The 13,382-nt window shown below is 48.2% G+C and overlaps 1 protein-coding gene across 2 annotated transcripts in view; it reads right to left on the bottom strand.

Moving 5' to 3' along the window:
- Positions 1 to 13,382, bottom strand: part of plekhg5b (pleckstrin homology domain containing, family G (with RhoGef domain) member 5b) — a gene marked incomplete at both ends in the record, with an annotated part of 47,868 nt that overhangs the window by 30,831 nt on the left and 3,655 nt on the right. The window contains one exon of one of the 2 annotated variants that reach the window (XM_084480042.1): positions 2,326 to 2,380. Coding sequence is in view for 1 of the 2 variants with exons in the window: in XM_084480041.1 (XP_084336167.1) it covers positions 9,895 to 9,968 (74 nt within the window). Of the gene's footprint in view, positions 1 to 2,325; positions 2,381 to 9,894; positions 9,969 to 13,382 lie in introns of those variants that run through there. The other variant, XM_084480041.1, reaches the window with a different exon arrangement.

The raw sequence follows: 13,382 nt of genomic DNA on the forward strand, positions 1-13,382 counted from the left end.
AATAAAGCGGACCATCTGCTTTCCTCCGGTGGAGTTTGGGTTAATCCCAGTGCTTTTCTGTTTCCACACACACATACATAAGTGGTTAGAGGAACGTCTTCGGTGCGCTGGGCAGACACTCGCGGTCTGAGCAGCAGCTGCGGCGCTGCTGAAATCCCAGACAGCCGCCAAGAAAGATATACTTTCCCAGGTTCGCCCTTTTTTTCGACGAAAAACAAAAAGTGCTATTTCTGAGCGCGCTGCATGCTCCCTGTCAGAGAGCTCTGCTCATTTTTGTAAGCAACTTTCAACAACCTGCGGGGGCGGGTGAGTCCCGGGCCCCTCCGCCGGGCGGACGAGAGGTCCTTTTAACCCTCCACATGACAGAGTTGCCATTAGCAGGGGGCCTGTGTGGGACGACGAAGCACACAGCGCAACATCAAAGGGATAGCCGGGGGAGGAGGAGGAGGAGGAGGAGGAGGGGGGGGTTGTGGTCGTGGCGGGGGCCGGGGGCCGGGGCCCCGGCTCAGATTTATCCTCCAATAAATAAAGACGGTGCGGCGGGCGAGGAGTGCTGGGCTGGGGGGCTGAGGGTGGGTAGACTGAGCCTCCTCTGCCAGCTGCACCCTTTCTTCTGCTGCCATCCGCTCTGCTGGATGGGGAGAGCGGCGAGGGGGAAGGTGTAGATGAGTGTGCCAGAGCCTGGCTCTTTTTTTTTTCTTTTTACTGCTGGCTCTGTATGCAACAGTGCTGCCTGCCTTCTATTAACTAGCTGATTCTCCCCCTAGGCCTCTCTTGCCCCTGCCTCCCCCCCCCCCCCCCCCACCTCTCTCGCTCTTTCAACACATATGGATCCACTCAAACAGAGGCACTTGTTGCATCTTACCCTGTCACCACAAGAGCAAGGTGTGTGAGGGCACAAGTGTGTCTCAGGGTGCAAGTGTGTGTGTGTGTGTGTGTGTGTGTGTGTGTGTGTGTGTGTGTGTGTGTGTGTGTGTGTGTGTGTGTGTGTGCACTCGCTTTTGTTTTCTTGAACGTATTGCGCCGCCGGTTCAACAGGAAGTCCCACACCGGCGGGACGATCCGTTAAATGAGAGTAACGCGGGCCGGATTGATGTGGCTATGATGTCATCGCACGCGATGCCCCGCAGGTGATGACATCATCGAGGCGGGTCACAGAGGGTGGACCGCTTTAGTTGGTGTTTTGGATGGTATGTGTCCAAGCAGAAGCTTGTTTACAATGAATATTTACCAAATCCACACCGTTGAGTTTTATGAGCTGTATTATTCTTAAAAATGTAAATAAAAAAACATCAGACTAGGTCATCCTTTTTTCCCCGAATGAGTATGCTGATAAGTTGTCACGCACTATATTTCACCACCCACTCCCTTATCGGTGACAGGTAGTTGAGCAAGCATTGTTATTCTTTCCCAGATTACACAAGCCTGCCTCCTAATCATCATCGTCATCATCATTATCATGAAATTAAAACATTACTTCCATGTTCAGACATTCGTAGTTGGGTTTATACAACTGTTTCATTTCCCTCTTGCCAGAGCAAATGCTATTGTGGAATCGGCACAGATTCCTGTGGAATCAACATTCGCAAATAAGTCGCTGTGACGTGTGTGTGTCTTTCTGTCTGTTGGACAAGGGCTGGTCAGGGTTAGGGTAAGAGTTCATTCTGAGGTTTATTCCACTGACTATCACAAACTGTCCAACCTGCACTTCAGACACACTCACAGGAAATTACTCATTTTTAAGCCGATGCATTCCAATGAAAAAGTACGTCTCTACACGCAGAAAAATAACAGATTGTTTTTCCAACAAATCACACACAAATACAGAAAGGTCTGAAAGTAAGCAAATGTCGGTGTTCACTGAGAAACTAGATCATAAACCAGCTTAGAAACGAGTTCGTTTTTACGTCCAAGAGTTAAAAATACACAAAGAAACTAGTACTTAAACACAATATACAATGTCTTTACAGACACAGAGGCGACAGGTTTGAACACACAAAAAAAAAGTTTTTAAACCGACACTAAATGAGGCTAATTCTATTCCAGCTGAAGCTCCGCCCAGCGTAAACAACGGAACCGACGGGGACAACGGCAAGCCCTCACTCACACCATGACTCCCCTGATGTCCAGAGACACCAACCTGCACGGTCACATGGCGGAAGAAAAACAAGAGAAGACCTTCAAGCAACAAAAGGAGAGCCCACACTGGCCCTCAAAACACCCAAAGTTATGTTGGCGAAAAACACCTAAAACAAACAATAACAAAAAAAGTTATGTTTGGAAAAAAAACACCTAAAAACAAACGATAACATGCTGCAAACTCACCGGGCCCGCGGCTCTGCTCTCACTCTGCTCTGACAAAGTCAAGTGCACTTTCTGTGTGTGTGTGAGTGTGTGTGTTTGTGTGTGAGGCAACCGTAGGCTGGACTGTGACGCAACCCAGCCGTTCCTATCCATAGCTGCAAGGTAGAAGGAGAAGGAAAGAGACGGAGGGGCCGGTGACGTAGCAGACACCCCCCCGTTCAGAGAGAAAATAACACTGAACCTAGAGAACAGAAAAACGAAAAAGAAAAGGGTGGCAAGAGAGAGAGAGGCTCTCTTTCGCAGACTTCATAATTGAGACACAAGCTGTTTCCCCTCACTGTGGACGCTGGAAACGGATGATTTAAAAGTCTTGATGTAGGGGTTTGGGGGGGGGGGGGTTGAGGAGGGGCAGGAGGGGCTGTGGCGGGAGAGCCCCCGGGTTGTTGATATAAGTAGCAGATGCGAAATACGCAGACACTTGGGGGGGGGGGGGGGGGGGGGGGGAAACAGACCTAAACAGTCCAGCGCGGCCGGCCTGGCTGCCGGGTTACACAGGCACACACAGCCCCGTGTTGTGCAGCAACACGTCTTCCTCAATGGCAATCAGTGGAAAAGCTCAGCAGTGTGGTATATAGGCCAGAAGTTATGCGGGGGGGGGGGGGGGGGGCACCAGAGAATCTTAACTCCCCAGATCCTTAACATAAAGTGAGCGGTCCCGAATATTGCTGTGAGACATTAAAAAGGTACTGATAAATATTTTCAGCAGTTCTGTAAACCAGCCGACGCAGTCTTGAATGCTTATTTTAGAAAACGGAAACACACACACACACACACACACACACACACACACACACACACACACACACACACACACACACACACACACACACACACACACACACACACACACACACACACACACACACACACACACACACACACACACACGTTTATTCTAGCCCCGATTCCAAAGTACTCAAGCAATCCTACAGTCTTGTCGCCTGAAGCCAGTACAGTGTAAGTGTACCTACCACTACTTCCCACTTTCGCTGACAGCTTTTGACGGATAGATCCCGAAGGTCCAAATATTCGGGCAGATATCACGGGGTTTAGATCCCAATCCTAAAGAAAACAACACGCATCCTCCTCTTTCCGAGTGCGTGCCGGCAGAGTCGATAACAAGTCGGGATTAAGCGGAGCACGTGTGGCGGTCGGAACCTCTTCTCCCTGAAACTTCCCACAGCTGAGCGACGTTCCCGGCGGGACTACCGTTCATCTGACACGAGCGAGGGGAGCACGGTGAAAGTCTGTGCTGCTCCCACGGGCGAGGGTTAGAGTACACAGTCCCTACAAAACAGACCTGGTCTACCACGCCTTTCTCCCTTCGATCACACCCCCGCACCGACGCACGTATCCTGGGCTGACTCACGCGGGCTCATCACAGATGCACCACGCCGCCAACTTCTAGGTGGGAAATTACAAGTCTCGTCGGATGTCTGTTTGCGTTATTGTTTTGTTGTCCTGTCTTTTGACTCGTGTCTTCTCCTCATGATCACTCTTTGTGTATAGCCATCTGATGCAAGGCTTTTTTTTTCTCTTCTTCAGTGGCTTTTTTTTTTTTTTTTAAAGTCATTAACAGGAGGATTGACTCTGATGCAACTCTGATGTCGACATTTGGTTCTAAAATAAGAAATGGGAAGCAACGGCATGAGAACTACACTGCCCTAATGAATCCACATTGTCACCTTGGGTCACATCAACACCATCAATACTCCCTCATGTCCCATGGCCAATACAATACATTGCACTTCATATTCTTATTTTGGGGTTGGCATCATTTGTAGGCTGCCAGTGTCTGGGTTGTGCTTTGCCATTGTCTGTTGCGCACACGCACACACACACACACACACACACACACACACACACACACACACACACACACACACACACACACACACACACACACACACACACACCAAGAGGCCTTTGTTCTTTTGTCATTGAGCCAAAGCACAGATGAGCCATGTTTAAATCCTTCACAATTAGCTTGCCAATTGTGAACTACTCAGAGAAGCACAGACTGGGGTATATATGTAGTTGTGTGCATGTGCGTGCACATACGTGCCTGTATGTGTGTGTGTGTGCGCGTGTGTAGCCTTAATCAGGCCAAGATGTTTAAGAAAGGGTTATCCCTGTGCCACACTACCATGGTTGGGAGGCTGAGCTGTGGGCAGTGTGCCAGTTTTCTTCTCCTTGATGCACAACCTTGGCAGTACCCCTCATGTGACCCCTGGAGTTAAAATAAAGACAGAACTGTTTCCCCCATGTCTTCCAGAGAGGATTAGTTGGAAAGAACTAGGGGATAATGGAGAATAAGAACATGAAAGAGACAGAAAGTACAAAAGCATTATATAAAAGTCAACAAAAGAAAGGAAAGGCAATCCAATGTTTTTAAGCTGATGATGCAATAGAACGGAAATTTAAGCAGCATTGAGTGATGAAACGTGGTTGGGTCTTATCACCCTGACGTTTCGCGGTCTCTCTGGGGCAATGACCGTTTTTCTGTGGAAACCCTTACTCATCCCGTTGTGATAATGACACGCTTTTCAATTGCAGATTTCTCCTTAGTGTCGCCTCTAACTAAGCCATGGTGATTGCCAGTCTTAAAACACTTCATTAGGCAGCAGTTGTTTACACACTTGAGGAAAAGGCAAACCGACAATTAGTGGCCTTTGCCACGGAGTGGCATGTCGCATGCGAGGGACTTGGGGATGTTTTCTCAGCCCATCATTGGTGACGGTGGTGGTGGGGTCTCCTCTTGAGCCTTTGAAACCTTTGCAATATCGGCTGGCCCCCGACCAAGGCCTTTCCACTAGACCTGCCAGTCAGGTGGCGTCTTCCTGTTATGGACCTTTCTGTCGCTATGCCGCTTCCTGTCATGGATGCTCCTGAGGGTTGAGGGGCTCGAGATGGCGTCACTAGGACCCCCTTGTCAATGTTTCTCCTTCCTATGCCTCCCCCCGGCAAGACATTCTTTGGATGGTTGCACATCAATAAATGTGCTTTCTGCTGTTTTTACATTCTAAAAACACCAGTAAGGATGGGCATGCATTCCAGTGGTTCCCCCATGTATTGTTTCAAATGTTTTTGGCCCTCCCTTTGTTAACTAGTCTCCTGACTTACACCCTTTGTGATTCTATGGAAGTCCCTATTATATAGCGAATATTGAAATAGTCCAATCAAGGTATATGAAGACACCATACCTCAAATACAAAATCTCTAAAAAGTTTCCTATTATTAGAAGCATAGCACACAGTTCTATAAAAAGAATATTGTTTCATCCTAAAAGAATGTACACAAGTCATGAAACTCTCCCCAGACTCGTTCTTTTGGAACATTTCAGGACCATCACTTCACCAAGGACTGGAAAAGTACAGCAGTGTTTAAGGGCAATTCTGATTGGTTCCCAGCGAGTGACTGTGTGTGGACGTGTGCACAAGAGAGGGCTGAGAGCCTGTTGTGGCCTGCTGTCGGAGTGCACAGTGTTTAGAAGAATGAAGAAACACTGAAGACTGAAGACTTCACTGAAGTCTTCACTACCAGGATACATGAAGGACATGCAGCCAAGGTTGACAGCTAGTCCCATATACTTCAGTACTAACCATTACTTAACACGTAAAAGCTTAACACAGGTGAAGCGGGATGCATGGCATTTGCTCTATACAGGGAGCTATTCAAATGAAAAATAGCCCTATATTGCAACTTTAATGCAACCCTTCTTATGCATTATTTAGTTTAATCGTAATGAATTACCAAGCTTGAATTTAAACAGTCTTGAGTAACCTTGCATACACTTATGACTGGATTGATTTAGCTTTTAAACAAAGAGTTGGTGAAAGAATCAAACTTTCAAGAGAAAAACTAAAACTCCCACTAACATGTGGAGTTAGTGGGAAAGACTAATAACGGCCAAGAGCATTTAATTAAGTTCTGACTCCAAATTTAACAATGGATGCGGTGGAAATATTACAAGACCACCTTTTATGTGTACTAGTGGCCCATTGTATGGTGTGACCATAGAGTTTCTACAAAAATGTTAAAAAGCTCACATGTTCCACATTAATCTCTTCCTAAGATTCATTAAAACAGTGGTGCGGTTTTAGGTACCAAAATCAAATCTTAGTCCACTTTTTATATCAGCATTTTCCAAGAACGACCAGAACAATGAAGACCGCCTCTCCCCTCACATGTTCTGACACTGTAATGTATGTAATGCATTAAACATTACATACAATACATACAAATCTCGTCGTATTAACAAAAATACTGATTTACCATGAATGTTTGTCTGATTATCAAACCTATAGAAATGTGATATTAGCACATGACACCTCATGACATCACTTCCTAGTATACAGGTGGAGCTCATCATAACCTGACTGAAAGTGTCTGCCAATATGTCTCAACACGCTAACCTTCATGTCTCTGGGTACGTCAGACGTCCACACATGTTAGGGGTTGAGAACCTACAGATGAAGACTTCAATAGAGTTCAGCTGAGAGGAGCAAGTGTGAGAGGCAGTATATGTATTGAAGTCTTTCTCCCCGTTTGAAATATGAACACAATTCCAATCCTCGTCCAAAATTAGAAGTTCAGGAATTCACCACATAATTTACAGAACGGTATGAACAAAATGACACAACTCTCCTGGATTGGGCAAGTCTGCTCGCCATGAGCAAGCCTTGTTCTGGTCTTCATAATGTTTGCTTCCTCTCAGTGTTACTCATCGTGATTTCAGGATTAAAAACAGAGCCAAACAGAAACGGCGGATGAAAGAGCCTCAAGAATACACTTTTTTTTTTACACTTTGGGTTGAGAGTGAGACTGGGGAGAATCAGGACCGAAATAGATCCTGGGTGGGGAGACATGCTAATGAAACCGCCTCATTCTTTCTCACATGTCAAGAAAAACATCTCACAGTTTCTCACTCTCTTCCCTCCCCTCCACTCGCTCGCTCTTTTCTCCGCCGCCAGCTGTTTGGCACTGGGATGGGCCTGGTTGCCATGGGAACCCACACCTCAAGACACTTGTCTGGTCCTGTCCCATGAAAGGCTCAAAGAAACGAGGGAGGGAGGGATAGGGAGGAGGTTAGGAACAAGTGATCAGTGGATGAGGGGGCTACAGCCCCTGGAGCAAGGTTAGGTCAGCTTCGACCCCAAATAGAACTTATATCCAGAGTCTGGCCCTGCACCTCCCACTGGTCCACAGGTACCTGATCAAACCCCTCTGATATAGCCCCTGTCCCGATAGCCACCTGCCAAGCCCGGCATGAGCCCCTCTCTGAACTGCACCAACCACAGCAGGAAGGAGCCCACAGACAAGACGATGCTAAGCTCCCCTTCGGCTGTGGATCCGCGCCATCAAAGCTAGCGGGTTCTGTGTCAGGTGGTGACAACGTGTGTGTGTGTGTGTGTCTGTGTCTGTGTCTGTGTCTGTGTGTGTGTGTGTGTGTGTGTGTGTGTGTGTGTGTGTGGACACCTGGTGTGATTGAATAGCTTTCCGATGAACTCACCGCAAACCGCACACACGCAAAAAGCCTAGGTCTCCTCTGCCCGCTGTGACGGGAAGAGATGAGGCTCCGTGGGGAGTCTCGTGGCTATGTGGCACCGAGCCCAATAACGAAGCCCTGTCTCGGGACCCAACTGGTTTTCAGATGGAAACGGCAGAGGGAGAGAGTGAGAGAGAGAGAGAGAGAGAGAGAGCCCCAGAACAGGGGAACCTCCCATCTCGTACTGTTTGGATCTGCTCTGTGTCTTGTTGCCAAACAGTCGTCGCTTCAAAGAGATTGGTCTTATAAAAAATATATATATATACACACTTTCAGTACTCTTAAAATTCACTGCTAAAAGCTTTAAGTGTTCAAAGTAAAAAAAAATAAAAAATCCTTTGATGCATCAACAGTTGATGCATCAACTGTGTGTGTGTGTGTGTGTGTGTGTGTGTGTGTGTGTGTGTGTGTGTGTGTGTGTGTGTGTGTGTGTGTGTGTGTGTGTGTGTGTGTGTGTGTGTGTGTGGTCATCTGAACATGCTGCAATTCATGTGTGGCTCGGTCAAATGGTAAATTTATGCTCTCAATATGTTTGGAATTCTTTATGGCTCTCAGTAGCGTTAAGATACTAAGAGGAGAGAGTGGGTGAACAAGAGAGAGCGAGCAAGCAAGAGTCAGAGAAGCCAAGAGAAAGAGAGGGAGCAAGAGACTGAACACAGATAAGCTCTGTTGTTGTGACATTGCCCTCTGCTGTTTAAGATGAGACGCAAAAACCGGTCTGCCTGCTTCCCAGGGATGAGACGGGATCAAACAGCGGCCTGTGGCCAACGTAACCATACGCAGGATAAACAACATGACTCAATATAGTATACAATTACACCTCGATAGAAACCTTCCAGTCCCATGATGCCCTCAGAAGGCTGTCATGATTGCATTGACTAACCGTGACTCAGAACATGAGTCGCCTCTTATAATCACTACTATTAATCTCCGGATTAATAGTAGTTTCCCGTTATGTTAGTGGTTACTCGTTGGTCAGCCTTGCTCCACTCTTTTAGGTCCCTCAAGTGGGTATGACCCGCCCTCTGTCGTCAGCCTGTCCAACTCACCCCCAGCTTATGGGTCTGTCTCTCGTCATCCTATTACATAACATCGGCCCCTGACCCCAGCCAAAGGGGACCCACGGTGTCACACACAATTTGTCCCTATTTGGCTGCCCGATGTGACACACACACACACACACACACACACACACACACACACACACACACACACACACACACACACACACACACACACACACACACACACACACACACACACACACTTCAAGAAAGCCAGAGACCCTCATAGAGCAGTTTGTTGAAAGAAAAATAGAAAAGACAAGATTGTTTTTGTCTGGTGGGGGGGGGATGCAATTCTCTGAGGCACCATGGAAGAGATGTCAGATAGGGGGGCAGGTAAGTCCTTAAGCGCTCCCCCACTTCCTGCTGGACTTTATTGTTCTCTATTTATAACTCCTAGCCCTCTCGCTGTCGTAGGAGCACCAGCCCAGCCGTTTCTCTCAGCTCTCGTAACTCGCCGTTCCCTCTCCTCTTCATCGTCTCCATTACACACGTTTGGTGTATTGGATGGTTGAGGGAGTACCCTCTATACCCCTAATTCATCATGAAGTAATTCTGCATATAGACCAAACTTAGAAAAGCTAACTTAACTTAAACAGAAACATAACATGGCCAATTCGAGAGAAGGTAGAGTCAGTGGGCAGGGGCCGGCTAACCTCAAATCCCTTTCTCTCTCTCTCTCTTGGCCAGACTCCCGTATCCCAAACCAGCAGCTTCAAAGGAATAATTAATTTCACAGTCTAGTGGCCATCGAGCCCCACACCCCCTTTTGACACCTAAAAATAACACACACACACACACACACACACACACACACACACACACACACACACACACACACACACACACACACACACACACACACACACACACACACACACACACACACACACACACACACACACACACACACCTTACCTTGGATGCCCTGCGGCGTTCTGGGCACTCCGGGTTCTGGCAGACCACCCAGTCCTCCTGGAGGGGCTTCTCGTCTGAAAAAAAGAAGAAGATGGAGAGAAGTTTGACTACATCTCAGAGTAGAGTCAGGGGACTGGAAGGCCTCATAAAGGCCAGTCTCAACACTAGACATATGAAGACAATGACAACCTTTTATGAGTTTGGCTTACCCTGTGCCAACCACAAATTGGTGAATACTGCCGCAAAGGGGATATTTTAAGTCCAACTTGTTAAATAAATACAAAATGGACTTCCTGTTTTATGCAAACACAAGTGGACGCAACAATCCCTTTGGTCATTGAATACAACTCTGTTGCTACGAGTGTGTCATCGTATGGGTTTAAGACGTCACCAAAATCAACAAAGTGTTACAGATGTACGTGGAACCTGAAGGAACAAATGAACGCCAGAGGCCAGTCTTCAGCAAGCGTTCAGGGCCAGCGTCCCTCAGAACATAAACAAACAACGGCCTGGTCCGCAGTCAGCGCTAGGTCACGCAGAGCAAGGGCTGGAGCGTTCGCCGGCCTGGTAGCAGAACGAGTCACCTTTGAGTCAACCGCTAAAGCTACACCCCAGGGGTCAAAGGGTAGGACGGCAATCAGCGTAATCGATGCCCGATGCGGGGCCCGCCCCGAGCCCCCTCCAAAAGGCGGGGGCGACAGTTTCAGTGCCTAAAACTGTCCGGGGGGTCAAGCCTTCCACTCTGACCTGGTTCCATGGCAGGAAGAAAGCCAGCACCACCCCTCCACCGCAACACCCTTTCCCACACGCATACAGCCAGACTTGTGTCAGGCTCCTATAAGCTGTAGCTTCTGTAGAGGACACAGCGGTCCCAGGGTCCTCACAAGAGCTCTAGCTTCCGGCAGCAGAGGGAGTCTCCAGCTTTCGTAGACATGCATGTACACATACACGTCCATATTTACCCCAACGGAAATCTGAGTTGAGTGCGCGCGCGAGAGAGAGAGGGTGCGTGTGTGTGAGGGGTGTTGGTTTGTGTGTGTTTTTTTGGGTCAAAAATATGCACATTTGAAAAGCAGTAACAAGACTCAAGAGTCTGGAGGGGTAATCTGTCTGTCTGCCTGTCAGGCGCTGATGAGGAAAGGAGCAGCTGTTGCCTTGTGGTTTGGATACAGATGTGCTTCTGTGTTGTCACTCCCTCTGCCTGACTCAGCGGAATCCCAAACGGCACGCTCGGGCTCAACGACTGGTGATTAAAAGCAAAGCACCCTTCATGGCTATCTCACTGTCAACCTCCGGCCTGACTCCCTCGCCCACCATCGTAAAGCCACGTAATAACCACTGGCCGTAGCTCCTCATTACCCATCCATTGTCTTCCTCACCTCCCTCAAGCGTCATGTCCACATATCCATTGTTTCAGGTTCAGCTTCCTTTGTACTTATCCTGTTTTATTCCAAAATCGCTCTTTCCTGCAGAACATTCAAACACGGCCCTCTTTCATTGATCTCTCCACCTCTCCCTTTGCTCTTTCCCTCTTGCTCGCTCTCTTTTGCCCTCGTTTGCTCCCGCTCTCTCCCTGATGAACAGGAATTCCTGAACTCAGCACTGCTGATTAAGCCTAAAAACAAACCGACACAGGCACACACACGCTGCACAAGTGTGCACGTGACGCCACACAATGAGCCTGTGAACTAAAAAGGGACAGATTCCCCCGCACGCCGTCACATGCTCCAGAACACACAAACAATCTCCAGTTCTGCCATGCGCACAAATTAATCCGTTGCCACGGCTGAGTGGCCACTGTCACCCCTAGAGGTTGTTCCCCAACACCTGTAGCCAGGTCCAAAGCTAAACCAAACCTAACCAGCACAACCAAATGGGCCACAATCCATTCACCTCCCACTTCTACAATGCTTAATGGAATTGAAGTACACCACAAAAATTTCTCTCCACGCTTTACAGCATGGATTACTGGTAAAACAGTTTTTGTACTATAATCTTTTTATAGAGAATGTCCAAAAAGTCCCAAAAATGCTCAGCCAATGTGGAGCAGATTCAACCTCGTATGACAGTCGGAAAACAGAATCAACACCTGTGTTGAAGCTACTTTGATCATTCATGGTCCTAGCATCACAAGAATCATTGAGGCTTCACTGATGCAGTAGTAATTGCTTTTGGATAGGACATTCCCTTAAAGGCTTTAGCTGCACCCAAAGGCCCTCCAGCAGTGCACCCAGACACCTCACCTGGAGGAGAGGTGACTCCACAGCCCCCTGTGTGGACATAACGGGGAAGAGTGGAAGACGGTACCCTTTGCCGTGAGCCTTTTCCACATTCGTATTAGGAATGGGAGGAATGTTTCAGTCTGCCTCCGATGTTGGTGATATCACCTTGGCACATGGTGCAGCCAATAGCAACATTCTTTTTTAAAAATTCCTCCTTTTTTTCCTGCATTATATTGTTACCTACTTTTTTTTTTTTACCTACATCGCCCTCCCCTAACAGACAGCCCCTCATTTCACGAAAACTGTAACGTAACGATGCACCCCTAGGCCAGTAGGAAAGGTTATGCAACGGCTCCGGTGAAGACAATAGACAGATGGGAGTCAGACGGGAAGGCACGCCGGCCAGGAAACCTGGCAGGGAGCTGGGCCCCGAGCAGAGACAGATGCACGCTAGCGACACTTGGGTGTGGGAGAAACAGGAGCTGGCGGGACTCGACGTAGCCGGGGAGAGACGGTCAGGCGAGGATGACATGGCTCCAGGGAAGGAGCGGGCTGGCAGGGGTGCCAAGGAAGAGGCGGCGTGTGCAGGAAGCTCTGGGGAGACTGCGGTACAGACGGGCAGCAGCCGCGCAAGGGCGGCCGGCTGGAGCTGCCCCGCTCTGCTGCGTGCCAACGGGACCTGTGCAGTCTGCTGTGGGACACACGCTCAGCATAGCATACCTTTGTTTTTCATCCAAAGGACGAGTTTGGCATTTCAAACTCAAAAACGAGCCGTTCCACATGATGATTGCCGTTGTGTAATGTTAATAAAAAAAGCTTAATAGAAAACCATGTTCGCATGCTGCACACTGAATTGAACAATTGAATCACAGCTGTATCGTGTTCCTCCATGGCTAAATAAGGCCAGGTCTGGTGGACAGACCAGAGTTCTTGATCCAATCTCCAGCGCGCAGCCAACATCAGGGCAGGGGTTTCAGCGGCAGTGGGGGCCGGGAAAAAATATCCTGTTCGTGTTATTTTACCCCTGTAGTGCCCCCCACACAACCTCTTTCTGGCTTTATTAGCATAGGAAACATGCGTTTACATTGCCATCGCAGGTAAGAATCATTCTCTACATAAAAGTATGAAAAATAGATAGGACACCCCAACTTCATAAGATGGTGAGATACAAAAACAAGCTGATTGGATAGTTTGGTCTGCGGTCGTCTGATTGGACAGCTTGGACTGCCTTTGGCTGGTTGAATAGTGTGGACTGCTACTGGCTGA

Source organism: Micromesistius poutassou, assembly GCF_964030765.1.
Source record: "Micromesistius poutassou genome assembly, chromosome: 15".
Lineage (NCBI taxonomy): Eukaryota > Metazoa > Chordata > Actinopteri > Gadiformes > Gadidae > Micromesistius > Micromesistius poutassou.